The 23,059-nt window shown below is 47.4% G+C and overlaps 1 protein-coding gene across 3 annotated transcripts in view; it reads right to left on the minus strand.

Annotated features, from left to right (window-relative positions):
• LOC140398194 (E3 ubiquitin-protein ligase DZIP3-like) overlaps window positions 1–23,059 on the minus strand; it is a 101,152-nt gene that overhangs the window by 50,388 nt on the left and 27,705 nt on the right. For all 3 annotated transcript variants that reach the window (XM_072486550.1, XM_072486549.1, XM_072486551.1), the window contains 8 exons: window positions 19,878–20,004; window positions 18,656–18,710; window positions 15,785–15,852; window positions 14,134–14,168; window positions 13,444–13,499; window positions 9,853–10,164; window positions 7,265–7,570; window positions 5,042–5,731 (listed from right to left, as the gene is read on the minus strand). In XM_072486550.1, the coding sequence (XP_072342651.1) occupies window positions 5,042–5,731; window positions 7,265–7,570; window positions 9,853–10,164; window positions 13,444–13,499; window positions 14,134–14,168; window positions 15,785–15,852; window positions 18,656–18,710; window positions 19,878–20,004 (1,649 nt within the window). The remainder of the gene's footprint in view (window positions 1–5,041; window positions 5,732–7,264; window positions 7,571–9,852; window positions 10,165–13,443; window positions 13,500–14,133; window positions 14,169–15,784; window positions 15,853–18,655; window positions 18,711–19,877; window positions 20,005–23,059) is intronic.

The raw sequence follows: 23,059 nt of genomic DNA on the forward strand, positions 1-23,059 counted from the left end.
AATTTAGCGTGGCCAATCCACCTAACCTGCACATCCCTGGGGCTGGTTTAGCACACTGGGCTAAATCGCTGGCTTTTAAAGCAGACCAAGGCAGGCCAGCAGCACGGTTCAATTCCCGTACCAGCCTCCCAGAACAGGCGCCGGAATGTGGCGACGAGGGTTTTTTCACAGTAACTTCATTGAAGCCTACTTGTGACAATAAGCGATTTTCATTTTCATTTCACGAAGGGGCAATTTATCATGGCCAATCCACCTAACCTGCAGATCTTTGAACTGTGGAGGAAAATCGGAGCACCCGGAAGAAACCCACGCAGACACGGGGAGAATGTGCAAACTCCACACGGATCGTCACCCGTGGCCGGAATTGAACCTGGGTCCCTGACCCTTTGAGGCAGTAGTGCTACCCACCGTGCCGCAAGGAATTTCCCTTGAAAAATTGGAAATGCTGGAAGTACACAATGGATCTGACAGCACCTGAAAAGAGGGGACAAGTCAGATCAATAAACACGCAAGCACCTTAACCGGGCTAGCCGTAGTGATGGGGTGGCTGTACAAATTAGAGAATAAGCTTTTGTTTTAAATTTATTCTTTAATGGGATGTTTGTATTGCTGACAAGGCCTGCATTTATTGCCCATTCTGAATTAACCTTGAACTGAGTGGCTTGTTGGGAGGGCCAGTGGACTGCTTAAGAGGGAGTCAACCACTCTGGTGCGTGCCATCCCCCCCCCTTCCCCAAATCCGGGGCGGTGGCACAGTGGTTGGCACTACTGCCTCACAGCGCCAGGGATCCGGGTTCAATTCCAGCCCCGGGTGACTGTGTGGAGTTTGTACGTTCTCCCCGTGTCTGCGTGGGTTTCCTCCGGGTGCTCCGGTTTCCCCTCACAGTCCAAAGGTGGTGCAGGTTAGGTGGGTTGGCCATGCTAAATTTCCCCTTCTAGGGCAGCACGGTGGCGCAGTGGTTAGCACTGCTGCCTCACGGTGCCGAGGTCCCAGGTTCAATCCCGGCCCTGGGTCACTGTCCGTGTGGAGTTTGCACATTCTCCCCGTGTATGCGTGGGTTTCGCCCCCACAACCCAAAGATGTGCAGGGTAGGTGGACTGGCCACGCTAAATTGCCCCTCAATTGGAAAAAAGAAATGAATTGGGTACTCTAAATTTTAAAAAAATAATTTCCCATTGTGTCTAAATATGTGCAGGTTAGGTTTTGGGGTTATTGGGATGGGACAGGGGACTGGGCTTGGGTGGGGTGCTCTTTCAGAGGGTCAGTGCAGACTAGATGGGCCGAGTGGCCTCCTCCTGCACTGTAGGCCAGACCAGGACTTCAAATTTCCACCCCTCAAGGATATTAGTGAAGCAGGTGGGTTTGTATGACATATTGACAATAGTTTTACTGTTGCCATTACTGAGGCTAGCTTTAGGTTCAATCAATATTTTTTAAAATCTGGAATTGCCATGGTGGGATTTGAACCCATGTCCCCAAAACATTAGCCTGAGCCACTGGATTACAAGTCCAGAGGCATTAACACACTGCCACCATCTCCCCACTAATAGCTTGAGGGGTGATGCCTCCTCTCTGAAAGGTCAATGGCTCCAATCAGGTTTCTCTTGCAAGAGGAGGTGAGAAATGGTAGATGACATATGGGGATTCTCTGAATGTTGCAACGAAAAAGCACACTAGATGCACAGGGATAAATGAAACCACAATTGCAGAAAGAAATGAGATCAAAAAGTACAATCTGCCAGTACAACACAGGCAGAAAAGAACAAAATCACAGGCCATGAGTACAGAACAACCTGCTCTCTCCTCCTCCAATGGGAACTATATCCCGAGATATCCCATGGGAACACTACCAATTGCAAAGTTCCCCTTCAAGCCATTGACTATCCTGCCGTGGAAATATATCGGCCGTTCTTTCACTGTCGCTGGGTCGAAATCCTGGAACTCCCTCCCTAACCGCATTGTGGGTGTACCTACACAGCAGTGGTTCAAGACGGGGGATGACCACCAACTTCTCAAGGGCACTTAAGGGTGGGCGGTAAATGCTGGCCCAGCCAGCGACGCCCACATCTCATTCATGAACACAAAAGCACCAACATGGGAGAAACAAGGGCTGAGTCAACAAAAACAACAACAAGAGGGGAGAACAGTCTGATCCTATATCAAGGGTGAAAGCTAAATAAAACCCCAAAAAACATGTATCCAAATATACAACAGTAACATTTCTTGGTAGGGATGTGCGCTCCTTAGAGTTCACTGAAAACAGTGATAATTCTGCTTGCCCCATCAGCAGGTGTAAACAGCACAAAATGCCTGTGCAATCATGCTCCCTGTGACAAAAAGTTACATTCATCTTGCCCTTTTTGGAGCCACATCCCAAAGTGCTTTTGCACCCAATTAAAGCACATGTGCATTTTAGAATGTAGGAAAGGGAGCAGCTAATTTGGACAAAACAAGCTCACTCAAACATCCAAGTGATAATGGCCACATAATCTGTTTTTGTGATGTCCGTTGAGGGATAAATATTGGTCACAACGCGGGAGGTAACTCCCCCGCTCTCCTCCGAAATAGTGCCGGGGGATCTCTCTCTCCCCCCCTCATACAAGCTGGCAGATGTGGGTCTCGGTTTTAACATCTCAACCTGAAAACGGCAGCTCTGACAGTGCAGCCATCACCCAGTCCTGCACTGGAGGGTCAGGCCTCGATTTCTGTGCTCAAGTCCGGGAGTGGGACTTGAACACGGCTCAGAGGGCAATATCGCTACCAACTAAATATTTTTAGAAGTCTGTATATAACGATCCAACCTCCACAGGTCAGTGACCCTGCTGCTAATTCTCTCTCAGAGATGTTGCCGAATGCTTCCCCCTCCTTTGGGCCACGGCTCTCTGGGGCAGGGTGCTGACGGAACTTCCTGTTCTCAGTTGAGGCCTTGATCACTCTCGGCCTTTATCTCAATGTCGCACCTTTCCCTCCAATATTGATAGCACTGACTCTTGGGGCCTACATACAGCCCAAGCTACCACACAGCACCTCACAGAGGAAGCTGGTAGAGCACCATTCAGGAGCAGGGACCTAGGATAATAAAATCCCCAATGCCCAACCGAATAGAGTGGAAATCTGCAGCCCCCACATAGAGCCTTGCTGGATGTTTAGGCAGAATTCAGAAGTGAAGCTTCTGTGGGGGAGGGGGGGGGGGGGGGTAGGATTGCCAACACTCCAGGATTTACCTTCAATCTCCAGGAATTTCAGATCCCTCTCCTGGACACTGCTGTGTCCAAACCTGTAAGAAAATCATCGAGACATTTTTTTCAAAATGTGACTCTGTCATTTTCTTTGAGCTTAAATGGGTGTTTGACGGACAGCCAAGCATCATCCAATTGGGCAATGGGTCTTTTAGCTTTTCCAATTGGTGTCGGAAGACCGTCCGTGTCTCAAGGACGGATGCATTGATCGACTAATGGCTGGGGCCTGGGGGAAAGTCATGTGATGAAACCTCCAGGAACATGTTCGATCACAGTTGGCGACCTACTGGGGGGAGGGGGAGGGGGGGGGGGGGCGGAAAGAGGGGGGGGGGGGGGTAGTCCAAACTCTTCTGCTTCTGACTCAGAGGTTGATTTTCTTTCGCCAGCCCAAAGGCGTTGTAGATGGTGGACAGGCTTTGGGTGGTCAGGAGGTGAGCTACTCACCGTAGAATTGCTAGCCTTTGACCTGCACTGGTAGCCACAGTATTAATATGACTAGTTCAGTTTCTGCTCAATGGTAACCCCCAGGGGTGTTGCTTGTGGGGGATTCAGCGATGGTAATGCCATTGAATGTCAAGGGGCAGTGGTCAGATCCCCTCTTGTAGGAGGTGGTCACAGAAATCATTGCCGAATACCACAGGGTCATATTCTGTTTGACAATACTTGGGATGTCTTGCTACTCTGAACGTGCTATATAAATACAGGTTGTTGTTGTTTTTAGGCATGGCACTTTCCAAATCAGACACTCCCTGACTCTTAGTCTACACTGATCCAGTTCCATGTTTACCTTGGGACTATAAAGACCATTAACTAAGAGGGATTGTGCTGGCATATACTGGCATTGGAGGCAATCCAGGAAAGATTCACTCGGTTGATCCCAGGTCTGGAGGGATTTTCTTATGAGGAGTGGTTGGGTAGGTTGGGTCTGTACTCGTTGGAGTTTAGAAAAAGGAGAGGAGATCTTAATGAGACATAGCAGATCCTCAGGGGGCTTGACAGGGTAGGTGCTGAGAGGTTGTTTCCTCTTGTGGGAGAGTCTAGGACCAGACGGCATCATCTCAGAGTAAGGGGACAGCCCATTTAAGGCAGAGATGAGGAAGAAGTTCTCCTCCGTGGGGAGTGAATCTGTGGAATTATTGACCACAGAGAGCTCTAGAGGCTGGGGCGTTAAGTATGTTCAAGGCTGAGAGACAGTTTTTAAAATCAGTCCCCGAATCAAGGGTTATGGAGTTAAGGCAGGAAAGTGGAGTTGAGGATTATCAGATCAGTCATGATCTCATTGAATGGCAGAGCAAACTCAGTGGGTTGAAAGGCCTATTTCTGCTCCTATGTCTTATGTACGATGCCCGGAACAGCGCACGACACCGGTGGTGCGACGCACAGAATTTAAGCTATATTGTAAAACAGCTTGCGAATTTGATCAAATTAGAATTTCAAAAGTAGTCAAACACAATTTTCCTTAAAAGTCTGACCATGCACCGCACCTTCAGTAATGTATTCATGTGTCAGCTTAGAACAGGAGTTTGAAACATCTCTTTTGGGGCTCAAAGCCAGTTTTCTATCTGAAAATGGCACCAACAACAGCAAGACACCATAAGCAAGGACAAAAGGTAAAGGAGAGTAAATTCCCTCTGGTCACTAAAGTGTAAGCATGAATCTCAAGAGAGTATTCAGAATTTTGCAATCAGAGGGAATCTTCCCTCCATATTATCCTGGGTTCTCCACAGTGAGAAATATTGGCATAAGCGCGAGCCACTATCTGACCCGAGGAGCGACAAAAGGCAAAGGAGCTGCTCCTTACGTAGGTGATTTTTCATAGCAGTCAAGTACTGTCTGATCATGTCGGAGTATTGTCTCCCCATGAGTTCTGCGATCTGCTCATGGTCCCTGCACAATAAATAGCCAGGGGTAAACATTATATCCTCAATCTCCTCGCGGTCTTTGCCAAGCCGACAGAGGGATTGCCTCGTCTCACTCCACATTGTTAAAAATTCCGCCTCCGACACACCCAAGTAGCCGTCCCGGGTCACCAGCCTCCGCCGCAGGTACAGGAGGCGCAGGAGGCTGCCCGACTTCGAGGGGTCGTCGGAAGATGGCTCCACTTTCCAGCCCTTCCGAGGCTGCGGAAACGACTTAATGTGCATCATTAGAAAGACCACCAGGGTGATGTCGTACTTCTGAAACTCCAGCGGGGAGGACTTCTGCGGATACAGCAAGCCCCAGTCGGAGTGGGAGAGGAAGGTCGATTGGAATTCCCGGAAGTGGCGATGCAGATCCGGTTTCTTTAACTTCTTAATTTCTGCCTGCAGTTCGCTGACTGGCACTCGAGCTGTGAAGACCTTCTGTGCAATCCGTGTTCCCTCCAGAATGATCAGGTACATCAGACGGAAGAAGTTACAGTACAAGTTTCGCTCATCAGCTGGCAGATCCTCACGTCTTCGATGTCTCTTAATTGGCATGTATCTTTTAAACCGGGGTATGTATCCATCACCTAGAGCGAAGGGGGAAAAAGAGCAACCGGGATTACTGAATTAGTACAAAGTTCAGTTTATCCAAGATTGTTTATTAATGAAGCCTCGAAAGAAGTCATTCAGCTCATCGAGCCCACAGCTCTTTGAAAGTGCTATCCCAATGGGGCGTGTGAGTAAAGACCTTTTTTAAAAAATTATCTTTATTGTCACAAGTAGGCTTACATTAACACTGCAATGAAGTTACTGTGAAAAGCCGCGCCCCTAGTCGCCCCTATAAACGCCTGTTCCGGTACATAGAGGGAGAATTCAGAATGTCCAAATTACCTAACAGCACGTCTTTCGGGACTTGTGGGAGGAAACCGGAGCACCCGGAGGAAACCCACGCAGACACGGGGGGAACGTGCAAACTCCACACAGATTGTGACACAAGCCAGGAATCGAACCTGGGACCCTAGAGATATGGAGCAACAGTGCTACCCACTGTGCTACCATGCTGCCCTTTTTGGGCAGCGGATGGTGACGATTTGAAATGCACTGCCCTACAGTGTGTTGGAGGCAAATTCAATTGTGGCTTTCATCAGGGAATCAGATTATTTTTAAAAATTGATTCAGGAGGGTGATGTGGGCATCGCTGGTGGGGCTGCATTTATTTCCCATCCCCAATTGCTCCTGAACTGTGTTGCTTGCTGGGGCGGAAGGGTGGCGCGGTGGTTAGCACTGCTGCCTCACGGCGCTGTGGAACCAGGTTCGATCCCGGTCCCGGGCCACTCCCCGTGTGGAGTTTGCACATTCTCCCCGTGTCTGCGTGGGTCTCACCCCCACAAGCTAAAGATATGCAGGGTTGGTGAATTGGCCACGCAAAAATTGCCCCTTAATTGGAAAAAAAAAAAATCGGGAACTCTAAATTTATTTTTTAAAAACTGTGTTGCTTGCTCAGCCATTTCAGAGGGCATTTGAAATGAAATGAAATGAAAATCGCTTATTGTCACAAGTAGGCTTCAATTAAGTTACTGTGAAAAGCCCCTAGTCGCCACATTCCGGCGCCTGTTCGGGGAGGCTGGTACGGGAATTGAACCGTGCTGCTGGCCTGCTTTAAAAGCCAGCGATTTAGCCCAGTGTGCTAAACCAGCCCCTAAAAAAGAGTCAACATTTAAGAGTCAACTACATTACTGTCAATTTGGAGTCACATGTAGGCCAGACCAGGTAAGGACGGCAGATTTCATTCATTCCATAAAGGGCACTAGTGAGCCAGATGGGTTTTTATGATAATCAACAATGGCTTCAAGGTGATCGTTAGACTATGAATTCCAGAATTTGTTTTACTGAATTCACATTTCACCGTCTGCCGTGATGGGATTCGAACCCCTGGATTACTAGTCTAGTGAAAGTACCACTGCGCCACTGCCTCCCCTCAAGGAGGGAAAATGGCACGAGGCGAGTTGCTCCTTCAGTGGGCCAGCATGGACACAATGGGCCGAATGTGCTGTAATCTTCAAATTAATCGCACTCCCCTGGTCCCTTCCCCACCCCCCCTTTCAACTCTTGCTCCTTACGCAGCTTTTCAAATTCCTGCTGGAACTCGTCCAGATATTTTTTCAGTGTCGGGAAAGAGCCTCGTTCTTCTTCTAAAAGGAAGACAAACTCTGCCTTCTCTGCCGCCGACTTCATGTACACGATGACCTCCAGTAGCCGCTGTCCCCTCTGCAGGGGCGTGGTCTTCATTAACAGGTCATTCTCTATGTCAGTCAGAATATTTCGAGTCTGCAGACTGCAAATAAGGTCTCTTAAAGGGAGGCCGCTCAATGGTTCAGCCAAGACTTCCAGGTACAGGTACAGAAAACTGTCAGCACAGCTGTTACCTTTGAATGAAAAGAAGAAAATCAACAGCATGTGTGTTTAAACAATTAAATGCTGGAACTTTGCCTAACTTGACAGCATAAAAATCGAGCCAGCTTTTCCCCTCTCGAGTGATAGGGAATGGAATGGGATACCTTTCACTTCCAGCATGTGGAATTAGTATTAAACACTCCCCAGGACAGGCCTGGACCAGGAAATCCGCAGGGACAGTTTAGGAGCGGGACAAATCTGATTGGGCAAGTGCAGCGCGGGGGGGGGGGGGAGGAGGGGACATAGAGTGAGCGGCAAGCTGGCATGGCCAAGCTGGCTCGAAGCGTTACCCATTTTAACCCTCCTTCATCGCCACCCTCAAAACCATCGGGAGGTGGTCGGTTGACGGGAGCTGAGGAAAGGGCCCACAACTAAGGTAAGTCGTGGTGGAAGGAAACTCAAAGGCAATGGGGTTTGTAGGAGCCGGTGAAGTCCCAGGTTTTCCAGCGAGTCCTCACTCTTGCTCCTTCTGAGCCCACAGGGGAATCAGTAAACATTTACAAAAACTTCCCTTCTTCAGCCTCATCAAATGCCTGCTTTCCCAACTCAGCACTGCCCTTGCACAACCTGAGATTAAAGTCTGCAGTCCGATTGCGTCACTGTATTTATAAACCCACAGCTAGACCCTCGCCCCTCCAAGTGCAAACGTAGCAGCAAAACTGAGAGGGTATGTAACCCGTCTCTCTGTTAACGCCCCTGAGCTTCCCATTCTCATCGGGCCCTAGGAATTTTAAAAAAGCTTTGCATTTCTATAGCGCTTTTCACAATCATCAGATGTTTCAAAGTGCTTCACAGCCAATTAGGAGTGTAGTCACTGTTGCAATGCAGGAAACAAGCTCCCATAAACAGCAATGACCAGACAATGGACAGGATATTCCGCGCAGCATGGTTTGCGGAGGTGGCCCGCCATTGGTTGGCAGTGGGACCTTCCAGTCCCACCGTTGTCAATGGGTTTCCCCATCATTCACACTCTGCACTGCCGGGGAACCCGTGGCGGGAGGTCGCCGTCAGCGGAACCAGAATATCCCGGAATCCCAGCGGAATGGCCGGAAAATTTCGGCCAATTATTGTTTTGTCATGTTGACGGAGGGATAAATATAGGCTGGAACAGTGGGGATAATTCCCCTGCTTTCCTTCAAAATAGTGCCATGATAGTACTGTCATGTGAGTGTCCCTTTAAGAAAGGTTTTGGGCTTATCACATGGCTTCAGTGATGTCATTGTGTGGGTGGAGCTGGGCTGTGGCTCGGTGAGCTGTTTTACTTTCACTTTCGACTTGACTGCTGTGGATTCAGACAGGAGAAAGAAGTGTTTTGTGCCTGTCTTTCTATTTTCATTTTAAATATCTGTTCCAGTAAAAGAAAACATTGATTATAGCGACCTGCTTTTGTAACTTAAAAAGGTATAGTTTGCTTTCTGGAAGGGTTTAGACCTGCTGGTGAGACGGGGTCAGAATCTCAGGGAAAGCCAGTCTTATTCAAGTGAGAATGCAGAGTGCTGGGCCACACCCTTGAAAAAGGGTTTTGGTTTATGGGATTTTGTTTTTGAATTGGAACAGTTAAGGGGGAATTCATTAGGTGATTACTGTAGCTATGGGGTCTTTATGTTTGTAATTGATCAAATTCTTGCTGTTTGTTTATATACAAAAGTTAACTAAGTTCTTAGAATAAAGCTTATTTTGATTAAAGTGCCCAAGAAGACTGTTGAATAACACCTGAAGGATAGGCTCTTGTGCTCACCCTAGCCAAATTCAACATAAAAAGTTATAGGTCAGGTGAACTCCATAATATACTTTGGAGTTTCTAAACTCTGGCCCGTAACAGTATACCCACCCGAACTGGCAGCTGGGCATTGTTTGACATCTCATCCGAGAGCCGGCATCTCCGACAGTGCAGAACTCTCTCAGTACTGCAGCGGAGTGTCAGCGTACATTTTTGTGGTGTTAAAATTGGGGCCAGGTCTCTCTAATCTGCCCTGGCAATGTATTTATTTGTCTGATTTGACATTGTTATTTAGCACAGAGTGGGAGAGAGCTTTGTGCTGCAAGACTATTATTAACCAGCAATTACTTAACTGAGTATCCCACAGTGATGCAGTAAGGGGTGATCTGTGCTGAGGTGTCTTTCTGTGCATTCCTCAAATTTGGCGTGCTGTATTCCAATCCTTTACTTGTGACCAAGGTACAAAATAAAAAAGCTCCTAAAGCCAAACGATTTGAAGAGCTTGTCGAACCAGCAAGCAGAATTCCAACGTACCTATTTCCTCCAGATTTTGGACCCATTTGGAAAGCTCCGGTTTGAGACCATCGATCGCGACCAGCACGGAGGTGAACTTGCGAATCTCCAGGTTAGAGTTCTTTTGTAACACAATCTGAAGGAGAGTGTCAAGCTTCGAGGGGGCAGTGCTCTGCTTCTCCACCTCTTCCTGGTCGTTGTCGGAGAGCAACTTCTTCAATTTCAGGCGGTACAGCAAGAATGGGACATCCTCAATGCCCTGAGTAATCAACTCCTGCTCCGAGTACACTGCCCTCCACAGGCGGCACTTGGAAGGGTCGAAAACAATCTTATCTGAAGAAGGTCAAAGTGGATAAAAATGAGATTGAGACACCATTGATGATGTGCACTGGCATTTCTGCTACTCTCTGTCTCAAAGAACAATTCAGACCTCTTACGTGTCCGCATTGTGCACAAACATTTCCTGATACACAGTCCTGTTCTAACACAAGCTTAAAACAAATGTTATGCTCAACATTATGAAAGATTTTGATAGATTAGAGAGGGAGGAACTAATTTACAGTGGAACTGGAGTACACAGGTTTTAGATAATTAATGAAAGAACCAAAACGATGATGAGAATGTTTGTCACGCAGCGAGTTATGATGGTCTCAAATGCACTGTCTGAAAGGGTGGGTGAAGCCGTTTCAATAGTAGCTTTCAAAGGCAACTCGGATATGTACGATAGACCAAACGATAGCCACACCAAAGGCTGGGATGGACAGGTTTTTGCTTTTTTGGGGAAGTAAGAGAAAAGGGGGCTGGGCAGGAAAATGCAGTTGAAGCCAAAGATCATCCATGATGGTGCTGAATGACGGGAAGAACAGGCTCGTGTGGCCTACTCCTCTCCTGTTTCTTGTGTTCGTAAAGGAAAACTTCACAGGGTTATGGGGTAGTGCGACAAACGGGATAGCTTTTCCAAAGTCCTGACACAGGCACGATAGGCTGAATGGTCTCAATCTATGATATAGCCAGAAACTGGACATGTAGGCCAAATCACTGAGTGTCTTTAAGACTGAGATAGATGGCGCAGTGGTTAGTGCTGCTGCCTCACGGCGTCGTGGTCCCAGGTTCGATCCCGGCTCTGGGTCACTGTCTGTGTGGAGTTTGCACATTCTCCCAGTGTTTGCGTGGGTTTCGCCCCCACAACCCAAAAGATGTGCAGGGTGGGTGGATTGGCCACGCTAAATTGCCCCTTAATTGGAAAAAAACTGAATTGGGTACTCTAAATTTATTTTTTTAAAAGACAGATATGTTCTTGATTAATAAGGGGATCAGGGATTATGGGGAGAAGGCAGGAGAATGGGGATGAGAAAAATATCAGCCATGGTTAAATGGTGGAGCAGACTTGATGGGTCGAGTGTCCGAATTCTGCTCCTAGGTCTTGTGGTCTATGGCCGGCATTTTCAAAGTGGGGGTTGCGACCTGCAGGTGGGTCGCGGGCGGGTCGTAGAGCCACCCATCATGGCGTTCCCAATCGCGGGGATACAGACGGCTTCTAAAAATGCCGGCTGTGAGCAGCTTTAAATATGACGGCCGCGACTGGCTTTAAAAATGCGGGTGTGCTGCACATGCGTGCCCGCTCATCAGTGCGCATACCCAGAGCCAAGAGAGAAACACCGCCTCCTCCAGAAGTCAGCGCGCTGACCCGGGAGAAGATGGTTTTTAAAATTCAATTCAGTCTTTCTGCATCTGTCTTCAATATTCTCAATGGCTGTGCCTGCAGAACTCTCTTTAATGGTGAATTTTCGAGATTAAAAAGATTCATAATACTTTGAGTTAAGTAATTCCTCCTCGTCTATGTCTAAAATCGTTGCATTGTAATTTGCAGACTACATCCCCAGGCTGTAAACCACCCATCTGTGGAAAACTTACAGTCTGCATCTGCTCTGTAGAGTCCTGAGAGAATAATGCCTGTTTCAGTCAGGTAATTTCTCATTCTTCGCTACTCTAGACTATAAACCCAGGCTCAACTCTCGCATTAAAGGCAAGAGAAAATGTTGGGTCGCGAAGGTCGGCCGGCGTGGGTCCCAAAGGTTGGCCAGTTGGTACAAAAGGGTCCCCGGAAAAAAAGTTTGCAAAACACTGGTCTAAAGTGAATCAGGAATATTTGGGTCTATTTTTATCGCGCTGCTCACCCCAGAGATTAACATCACATTGTATGTTTTCAAATCACAGAGTCACAGAAATGGTTACACGCAGGAGGACGACTTGAGGCACCTCATGTTCGCACCAGCTCTCCAAATGAGCGTCATGGCTTAGCGCTATTCCCCTGCACCCCCCCCAATTGCCCCTTCATCATTGTTGCTGTTCAAACAATCATTTAATGCCCCCTTGACTGCCTCGATTGAACCTGCATCCACCACACTTCTGGGCAGTGCAGTCCGCACCCGACAAAAAAATGTTTTCCTGCATAAGACCAGACTGATTCCAGGGATGACGGGACTGTCATATGAGGAGAGATTGAGTAGGTTGGGATTGTTCTCGCTGGAGTTCAGAAGAATGAAGGGGGATCTCATAGAGACTTATAAAATTCTAACAGGACTAGACAGGGTAGATGCAGGGAAGATGTTACCAATGATGGGTGTGTCCAGAACCAGGGCTCACAGCCTGAGGATTCAGGGTAAACCATTTCGGACAGAGATAAGGAGACACTTCTTCACACAAAGAGTGGTGAGCCTGTGGAATTTATTACCACAGGAAGTAGTTGATGCTAAAACTTTGAATATATTCAAGAGGCGGCTGGATATAGCGCTTGGGGAGAATGGGATCAAAGGCTATGGGGAGAAAGCAGGATTAGGCTATTGAGTTGGATGATTAGCCATGATCGTGATGAATGAAGATGCAGGCTCGAAGGGCCAAAAGGCCTCCTCCTGCTCCTATCATTTATGTATGCATCTGTGTATCACATTTGCTTCTTTTGCAAATCACTTTCAGTTCTCGATCCTTTACGGGCGGGAACAGTTTCCCCCTCTCTACACTGCCAGCCCCCCTCAAGATTCTGAACACTAAATTGAGATGGTGCAAGGTGAAGGCTTTGACTAATACAGATCAAAATAAAATAATCAATCCATTCTGCAAAAGGGAAGTGCAAAAAGAAAACTAAATTGAGCACACCCCAAACTTTAAATTCTTTTTATTAATTATAAATTTTGAGTATCCAATTATTTTTTTCGCCAATTAAGGAGCAATTTAGCATGGCCAATCCCCCAACCCTGCACATCTTTTTGAGTTGTGGGGTTGGGACGTGCAAACTCCACACGGACAGCGACACAGGGCCATGATCGAACCCGGGTCCTCGGCGACGTGAGGCAGCAGTGCTAAACACCGCCACCATGCCACCCCCAAACTTTAAATTCCATTTGGATCTGTAGAATGTATAACAATTAATTCATCAGATTCACGTAAATAATAATACACAAAGTGAGAGAAAATATTGGCTTATTAAATAGCCGTGGAAGGCCCATATGAATTAAGTGTCACCGATTTTCAGCTTCCTCATTAGAAGTTGCAGATTAATTTAAAGAGTCAGAAATAAACTGAGGGGTTGAGATAACCCTTTAATCTATTTACCTGCAGTTTTAGCTTCTGTGGGAGACTTCTTTTTAGATCCATCTTTCTCTACATGTCTAAAGTACAGAAATATATTAAACTAATTAATTTAACTATTTAATTAATTCACAAAACACCGTCATTTCATTTTCCTTGACAATTTTCATTCCTTCACTTGACTTGTAGACACTTGTTCCTTTGTTAGGATTGGATTCCAAGGCCACATCATTTAAGTGGTCATTCTTCACGTACATGTTTGGGTGTCACCACCAGTGCACCTAAGCCTGCTGGTGCCAGGCGTCTGACGAGGTCTTGGTACCACATTGGGCAGCGACCCTGCCTCTATGCCAGAAGCTCCGGGTGTGTGAGTCCCACTCCAGGACACGCACATACACACACTTTTAACCTAACTCAGTCCGTGCCAGGGATCGAACCTGACATGGTTCATCACTGGGTCTCCTGAGCCATCAAGCAGGAATCATTTGAGTTTCTCCCTGCCTCGCCAACCCAATGAGTAAGTAACCCAACAAATGTGGTGCTCCATCACAGAAACCAGGTGTAACAAAGTGAGGAAGTGGGGGTAAAAGAAGAGAGGGGGAGGGAGAGGCATGATGGAGAGAGGGTGGAGACAACACTGGGAGAAGAGGGAAAAGAGCAAGGGGAGAGAAGGGACATTAATTTGCCAGTACGCGTGACCAGTTCACTACTTACGATTGGTCATTAGGCTCCGGAAGAGGTTCTTCACACTAAAAAGGAAAATTAAAGAGGGCCGAGGAAATTACAATGTAAACTTTCTCCAGTAAGAGATCACAAATAATTATTGATGTGGAAAGCCTGCCTCAGTTTGTTAATTTACAATGACCCTGAAGTCCTTGCAGCATCCAGTCAATTATTAAATAATCCCAAGGCTTTTACTCCTCCTCATTATCCAAACTTATTCAAAATGTTCCCCGGTGTTAAAAGAGCTTTCTGCTGTCGATCTTGAATTTGCTAGTTTGAATCTGTGGCTCCCGTTTGCAATTTAATTCACAATTAAACTCCAGATTTACCTTTCGAAAAAGTACCTGCTTCAGGTTGCCTCTCAGATACCAGGAGTTGAATTTTACGGTGGGTTTTGTGATCAAGTGGATCCTGGGCCCAAAATTCCTGACACAGGGAGCGATTCAGGAATTTTACCCTGGGTGGCCTCCGAACCCGCAGCCTGCTGCTCAGGCTGATCAATTAAGAACGGTCGGCAGACCTTCCATGCTGAGGCCCATTCAGAACTCCTGCAGATCTCACCGGGAGAGGAAGATACTGCTATGGCAGGTTGGCAATCTCGGGGCACCTCCAGGCAAGCCCCCCCCCCCCCCCCCCCCTTTCCCCGCCGCCCCCGAATCCCTGTATCCACTCCTAACCTGCACATCCTTGGACACTAAGGGCAATTTAGCATGGCCAATCCACCTAACCAGCACATCTCTGGGAGGAAACCGGAGCACCCGGGAGGAAACCCACACAGACACGGGGAGAACGTGCAGACTCCCCACAGACTGTGACCCATGGCCGGAATTGAAGCCGGGTTCCTGGTGCTGTGAGGCAGCAGTGCGAACCACGGTGCCATCGTTAATCTTTGGAATTCTGCTCTACAGAGAACAGCGGAGACTGGGTTATTGAATTTACTCAAGGTTGGGTTGGACAGATTTCTGATCGAAACGAGGGGGCTCTTAATTGTGTTTTCTCTGCCCTCATTCCCCCTCTGTGGGTCATGGGGCCTCTGGCTCTGATCTGATAGCCCCTGGGCTATCACAAAGAGGGAGCCCCCAAATAGCTACTGGCCTCCCCAGGCAGTGGGAGAAGGGGGCAAGAGGCGCGAGGGGCAGAAATGCCAGCTGCCTACAAAAATGACCCTCAATATGGCCTTTAATGGTCCTCCCTCAGAGCGGGCAGCTGATGGGCCTTGCAGGCCGCCGGTGGGAAAATCCCCCAGGTCTGCTTTGGGGAATCCATTCTGAGCAGCTCCCGCTATCCTACCAACACCTCGGTTCCCATAATCCGGAGCCGGAAACATTCTGCCCCACCTTTCAAGACTGGAGAGTTGTGGATTCCTCAAAAATCAGAACACTAACGATCAGCCTCATGGTTCAACTCTACCCAGCCCCCTGTTCTCAGGAAGGGTCACCGACCTGAAACGTTCTCTCTCCAGATCCTGCCTGATTTGCGGAGTATTACCAGCATTTTCTGTTTTAATTTCAGATTTCCAGCATCTGCAGTATTTTGCTCCTGTCCAGGCCTATTGCCTCTCTGACACACACTGGTGGTGGAGCTGGAAAGGGGGAGGGACTCAATGACACAAACCACGCTGCTAATGTATATTGTTTTTTACCCGGTTTGTCTTGTCAGATTTGAGGGTTGACCTCTTGCTTTGCTCAGACTCCTCTTCAAGGTGTTCATCTAGATCAAGACGTATAGAATCAGGGGTAAATGCACAGCAACATAAACCTTAATCAGCACAGCCAATGTAATGAAACATCCCAAGATGCTTCACAGGAACAAATTCAGACAAAAGTAAAAGCTGGCAACTAACGAAGGAAGATGACGTTAGGTGACCAACAATTTGGTCAAGGAGGTTTTGGGGAGAGTCTTGAAGGAGGAGACAGGGGCTGAGGGAGGGAGTTGCACAATTTAGGGTCTTGGCAGCTGAAAGTAGGTCCCCAATGATGGAGCAATGGAGGTCAAGGGCGAGATCAGAATTGGAGGGGCACCCAAAGAGTTGCTGGGGTGGAGGTGTTCTCAGAGTTAGGGAGGGGAGAAGTAACAGGCATTTGAATAGGAGAAGGGGTATTTTTTAAATTGAGGCATTAGGGGAGCAGCATCCAGCTAAGGAGGAGTGGTTGGTGAACGGGATCCGAATCAGGATACGGGAAGTGCAAGATTGGATGAGCTCATAATTATGGCGGGTTGAAGTTGTGAGGTTGACCAGAACAAGCACTGGTGTAGTTGAGCCTGGAGCTAACAGGAACATTGAGGACAATGCAGGCAGCTTTCAGCCTATATACCCGTCTCTCATGTGCCCCCACAATCCTTCTATGCTGATCCTACCGGGAATGGTTTCACTCCTCCTGATCTCCGTTATCTCACCATGTGGCCCCAGTCAGTACAGGTGGACAATCTGATTGCAGGGTACATCATAGCGATCCCGATCCTGTTCCAACCCAACATAATCAGTGGGAACAGGAAGTCTGACTGGTGTTATCATCTATAATCTGGGAATTGGAAGATGGAGCATAATGTGGGAAAATTTGGGGTTGTCCACTTTGGCAGGAAGAAGACGGAGAGAGAATTGGGTCTCGTTTCGTACATAAATCACAAAACGCTCACACATAGGCGCAGCAAATAATTAGGAGGTCAAATTAAGTGTTGCCCTTTATTTCAAGAGCGTTAGAATCGGAAACACTTGCTACAACTGTATAGGATATTGATGAGATTGCACCTGGAGTACTGTGCACAGTGTTGGTCCCCTTGCTTAAGGAAGGATATACTAGCATTGGGATCAGAAGGCCCACCAAGGCGGATTCCTGGACAAAGGACCTGCCTTATGAGGAAAGGTTGAGTAGGTGGGATCTATTTGATATAGACGCATTGCAGTTTGGAGGAATGCAGTGTGATCTTATTGAAGCATAAGGTCCTGAGGGAGCTCAACAGGGTAGATGCTGGGAGGATGTTTCTTCTGGTGAGGGAGTCTAGAACTGGGGGAACGGTTTAAAAATAAGGGATGGGCAATAAGAGTTCTCACATTTAGGAGCAATCTCTTCTCTTAGAAAGTTATCAGGTCTCTGGAATTCTCTTCCACAGAGAGGGGTTACTGAATGTATTCACGGTGGAGTTAGAGAGATGTTTGATCGACAAGGAAGTGTGATATGGGACAGGCCGGTGAGTGGAGTCAAGGGCACGATCAGATCAGCCATGATCTTATTGAATGATGGAACAGGCTGGATTGGTCAAATGGTCTACTCCTCCTACTATTTATGATTTTATGATCATAAGACCAAGGATGGAATTCAATTTGGAACCTTCCTGGTCTACTTAGCTCAGCTCTACACTAAAAGGGTTTGCATTTATATAGCACCTTTAACAACCTCAGGATGTTGCAAAGCAACTTACCTCTAATAAAGTATGACGTATCAAATATAGAAGCCAATTTGCACACAGCAACCTCCCACCAATAGCAAACTGATAATGATAAGATCATTTGCTTTAGCGGTATTGGTTAAAGGCCAAATGTTAGCTATGGATAAATCCGCTGCTCATCTTTAAAATAGCCCCATGGGATCATTTCTGCCCACCCAAGAGAGCAGACGGTTAGGTCAGCTTAATGCCCGATCCAAAAGATAGAACTTCCCTCAGTACCGCACTGAAGGGTCTGCCTGGATGTGCTGCTCAAGGTTCTCGAGTGGGACTTTAACCTGTCGGGGAGGCGATGGCCTAGTCGTGTTGTCATTGGGCTAGTAATCCAAAGATCCAGGGTACTGCTCTGGGGATCCGGGTTTGTATCCCTCCATGGTGGTGAAATTTGAATTCAATAAAAATCTGCCATTAAACATTGAATGATGACCATTGAACCATCTGGTTCACTATTGTTCTTTAGGGAAGGAAATCTGCAGTCCTTATCTGGACTACGTGCAACTCCACGTTGACTCTTAACCGCCCTCTGAAATGGCCCAGCAAGCCGCTCAGTCAAGGGCAATTAGAAATGGGCAACAGATGTTGGGCACCAGCGATGCCCACATCCCGTGGGCGAATAGAAAAAAAAACACGTTCAAAGACGAGCGAGTTACCAGCTGAGCCGTACTGGCAGTGGGTGATGCCCTTGACCAGCAGGGGCAGGATAACACAGTCGAGTAAGGAAGCTGTTTCCACTGATCAGGTTCCAGCCCGGCGCATCCGCTGCTACCCAGCTTACGCGCTCGACAGATATCTCAATGCGTTTCAGTCAGCTAATAATGGATTCCCCAGCGTTTATAGAGAGAGGCTGTATGCAGGGAATTCTGTGAGCCAGGAGGGAAGAGCCCAATACCAGCAAGTCAGCTGGGAGATTTTGTTACATTTTTTGCACAACAACAATTTGGAATATGGAACGTTGGGGCAAAAGTGCTAGGGAGAGAAAGAGAGAAAAAACAAGCGAGAAAGAGATAAGAAATTGGTAAAGGGATTGTGGGGATGGGTGCGTGCGGCAGACATTTTCCTCCTGACTCACCAAAAGTCTCAAGTTTTGTTTCTGTTAAGTTATCCATCAGGTTTTCCCAGGCTGCCTGGAGAATTAAACAAATAAGTATGTTCAATAATTTGCTTCTATTCTTCTTCAATATCACTTCACTCGGCAGCAACATTATTCATAAAAAGGAAATTCCTTCTGCCATGAAAAATTCAGTCCATGCAGAAAATTTAATCCATGCAGAATGTCTCATTCATTCGCTCATAGAGGAAAGAGTTTATCAAGCCCATTGGTTTCAAATCACCTCCATTAACACACAGGGACGAGGACTGACATCTAAGTGTTAATTGTACATCGGCTGTGTTGATCAGTAGTAGTTTACAGCGCGATATCGCAATGTCTATTTGTTTCAGGAGGCAGCTCGAGGTGCCAATGATCAATGCCTGGGGTATAGGAAGGCAGCAACGTGATCGTTGACTGGTAAGAGGGTGCAGGAAGTTGCAGTCCCATTATTCACAACTGGTTCGGGGCCTGGCTTGACTTTATGGAGGAGGAAATATCAAGGAAATTAAGTCCTAACAAATCTAAACCTTACTTGAAAACCAAAGTCTACTATTAGATATGATTCTGCCATTGGGCAGCACTTGCTGAACAAATCTGAGTGCGCTAATAGCTACACTAACAACCAATTTAAGATAATCAGTCGAGCTGGTGGCATGGCTCATTTAGGCTTGACAGAAGTGATATACATTCATTTGTGGGGATCCATTATCTGCAAACAAAAAGGATATGTTCAAGACTTGCACCTTTTCTTGAACTTCCAAGGGGCTTGGAGAGCCTACTGTTCCCCATTGCTTTCTGCATGGCGGTGCCTTGGCCAACCAAAGTTGACTTGCCAACCAATTAGCACCCTTTACTTGTTTTGTATAAATTGTTGGGATTGTCTGAAATTTGGCACTCTGTGTTTGTCCTGTTGAGCGCAAGGCAAAATGTTTCGGTAACATGTCTCTCTTTTCAGCAAAGCGGCACAGTGGTTAGCACTGCTGCCTACGACGCTGAGGACCCGGGTTCGATCCCGGCCCCGGGTCACTGTCTGTGTGGAATTTGCACGTTCTCCCCGTGCCTGCGTGGGTCTCACCCCCACAACCCAAAGATGTGCAGGGTAGGTGGATTGGATACGCTAAATTGTACCTTAATTGGAAAAAAATAATTGGATACTCTCAATTCTTTTTTCTTTAAATGTCTCTCTTTTCAGCAATATTACCTGGAATTCCTCCCCTTTGAAAACTCGAATTGCTTCCAAAGATTCAATATCATCATGGCCATCGTCTGAATCCAACACCAGACCAGGCGCGGGGTTGTCCTCGCCACGCAGGATGGTCCCCTTTTTACTGAGTAAAGCAAAACAGAGAAAATATGATGGCAGCAGGGTTGAACAACGGCAGGAGCAAACAAGATGCAGGAACACTGACACAGAAGTTTAACATTCACCGACTCAAGCTTGCTCCGCCATTCAAAAATACCACAGCTCATCTTCCCCTGAACACCATTTGCCTGCCTCTGTTCCCTGCCCCTGAGCAGATGTCTGACAAAAAAGATAATAGTCTTGAAAGTTTTTAATTGACCTGGTATCTACAGTGTTGGTTATTGTAGTTATGTGCAACGTCTCTTTAAGAACAGAGTGTGTGACGTCATCGGCAACTTCACAGGCTATAGCCCTGGCCTAGTATCAGCCTTTGTGCAGTGAAGACCTATTCAATAAACCTCTGTTAATGTTGCTTTCAACCCACGTGCATCTGCAAATCTATTCCTTTTGTACTGTTAGTCTATTGATGCAAGACATGGTCCTTTGAATGACAGAGAGTTGTGAAGTGCTCCGACAATACATTATGACTTTTCAACAGCTCTTCTCAAACCTGTGACCTCGACCGCCGAGATAAACAGAGGCGAATGGGAGCACCACCTCCTCCAAGTTTCCATCGCAACAACACACCATCCTTTACTTGGGCCAAAATGACTGCTCCCTCATCATTGCTGGAACTCCTTTCTGACAGCACTATGGGTGTACCCACACCGGGGACTGAAAGGGAACAAGGTGGCTTGTTCCACCTTCTCGGGGGTAATCAGGGATGAGAATTTTGCCTTGCCGGTGATGTTCACATCCCAGGAATGAACAAAAAGCAAATAGTCTGGCTCTAGTTTTTGCTCATCTCTCCGAGTCAACCGGCAATGACTTCCAGTCACCCTGACGGGAATGAGTGAATCATAGAATCATAGAAGTTACAGTGCAGAAGGAGGCCATTCGGCCCATTCAGTCTGCACTGGCCCTTGGAAAGAGCACCCTACCCAAGCCCACACTTCCACCCTATCCCTGTAACCCAGTAACCCCACCTAACCTTTCTGGATACTAAGGGGCAATTTTGCATGGCCAATCCACCTAACCTGCACATCTTTTTTAAAAATAAATTTAGAGTACCCAATTCATTTTTTCCAATTAAAGGGCAATTTAGCGTGGTCAATCCACCTAGCCTGCACATCTTTGGGTTGTGGGGACGAAACCCACGCAAACACGGGGAAAATGTGCAAACTCCACACGGACAGTGGCCCAGAGCCGGGATCGAACCTGGGACCTCAGCGCCGTGAGGCTGCAGGGCTAACTCACTGCGCCACCGTGCTGCCCGTTAACCTGCACATCTTTGGACTGTGGAAGGAAACCGGAGCACCCGGACAAAACCCACGCAGACAGGAGGAGAACATGCAAACTCCGCACAGACAGTGACCCAAGCCGGGAATCGAACCTGGGACCCTGGAGCTGTGAAGCAACAGTGCTAACCACTGTGCTACTGTGCCGCCCCGAAGTGGACTTCGGAATTATGGGATGGTGCCATCCCTTCCATCCACATGACTGACTGGAAACGGGTTGTTCGCAAGGAGAAGTAAAGCGGCAATGTGAAGTTGCGGAATTCAGCTTCAGTTCCAAAGTCAATGTGCTCCTGATCTCAAGCGAGTCATAGAGCGGAGAATCCAGGTAGAAGCCGGAAAAGAGAGAAAGAGTGCTCAACTGATGATCCTCAGGCGCTGCCCGACAAGCTGTGCACTTACGGGTACACAGGTATTGGTGCTCCACAAGAGCCTACTCCCACCTTCCTTCATCTAAGCCCAACAACATATCCTGCTATTCGCTACTCCATGCTGTGTTTGTCCAGCTTTCCATTGAACTCGCCTAGTCCGGTGATGGAAAGCCTACAGCCCTGGGGGCCACACGCGGCCTCTGGCTCGGAGTGTGGCCCACAAGACATTTTGTTGACCTTTACCCTCACGCAGGGTTGGCCACATTATTGTTTTATTCCTAAAGGTTGACTGAAGTGATACGCACTTAAAGCAAGAGCAAGTGAAGGGAGGTGCATGTTGATCACACACAACATTGACTGTGGGAGCCGTGCATCCGCGTCCAATGTGTTAATATTAATTTTGTTGCTGATAGTTCGAATAATATATAAAAGATTAAGCAATAAAATATCCGTCGACTATAAAATGTAATTAATCTTATTCACGGGGTCACGAATGAACAAGCCCAATTTCAATCTTGCGGCCCACTCAGATTAAGGAGGGACACTTATGCACCCACTCACTAGCCTAGGTTGCCCATCACTGATTTTTGATATTTGCCCTAACTACTCCCCGTGGTAGCGAGGCCCACATTCTCACCACTCTCGGGTTAAAGAGGCTTCTCCTGAATTCACTATTGTATTTATTTATTTGTTTTTTTGACTTGAAAATTTTTTTTTAAAGAGTACACAATTATTTTGTTTTCCAATTAAGGGGCAATTTAGCGTGGTCAATCCACCTAACCTGCACACCTTTGGGTTGTGGGGGTGAGACCCACGCAGTCACGGGGAGAATGTGCAAACTCCACACGGACAGTGACCCAGAGCCGGGACTCGAACCCGGGTCCTCAGCGCCGCAGTCCCATGCGGCCCCCACTATTGTATTTATTGATGATAACGAGCGAGTCCACTTTCTTGCCGAACCCGCCTTATCCCAAGTCTGTGAAGAGTGCAGAAGGAAGAGAGAACTGAAGCTGTCTCAAAAGTAATATCTTCACCTCGGTGGCAGCACCTACTGTTGCTAGTCAAAGGGTTGTCAGTTCAGGTCCCGCTGCTGGACAAGAGCATATCAAACCAGACTGCCGCGTCAGGGGAATGCTGCATTCTTGGCGCTGCCACCTTACAAAGGAAACCTTTCGCCAAGTCTGCCTTTTCAGGTCCATGCACAGGTTCTTATTTGACGAATGGCATGGTGTACTGGCCAACATTTATCCCTGAACCAACATAACCAAATCTCAAACAGATTGCCTGACCACCCAGACGCATGTGGGATCTAGCTGTGCACTACACTACGCTCCACATAAACACTGACTACCCTGCAAAAGCAATTCATTTGGCC

The sequence above is a fragment of the Scyliorhinus torazame genome, chromosome 21 (assembly GCF_047496885.1).
Source record: "Scyliorhinus torazame isolate Kashiwa2021f chromosome 21, sScyTor2.1, whole genome shotgun sequence".
In the NCBI taxonomy this organism is placed as follows: Eukaryota; Metazoa; Chordata; class Chondrichthyes; order Carcharhiniformes; family Scyliorhinidae; genus Scyliorhinus; species Scyliorhinus torazame.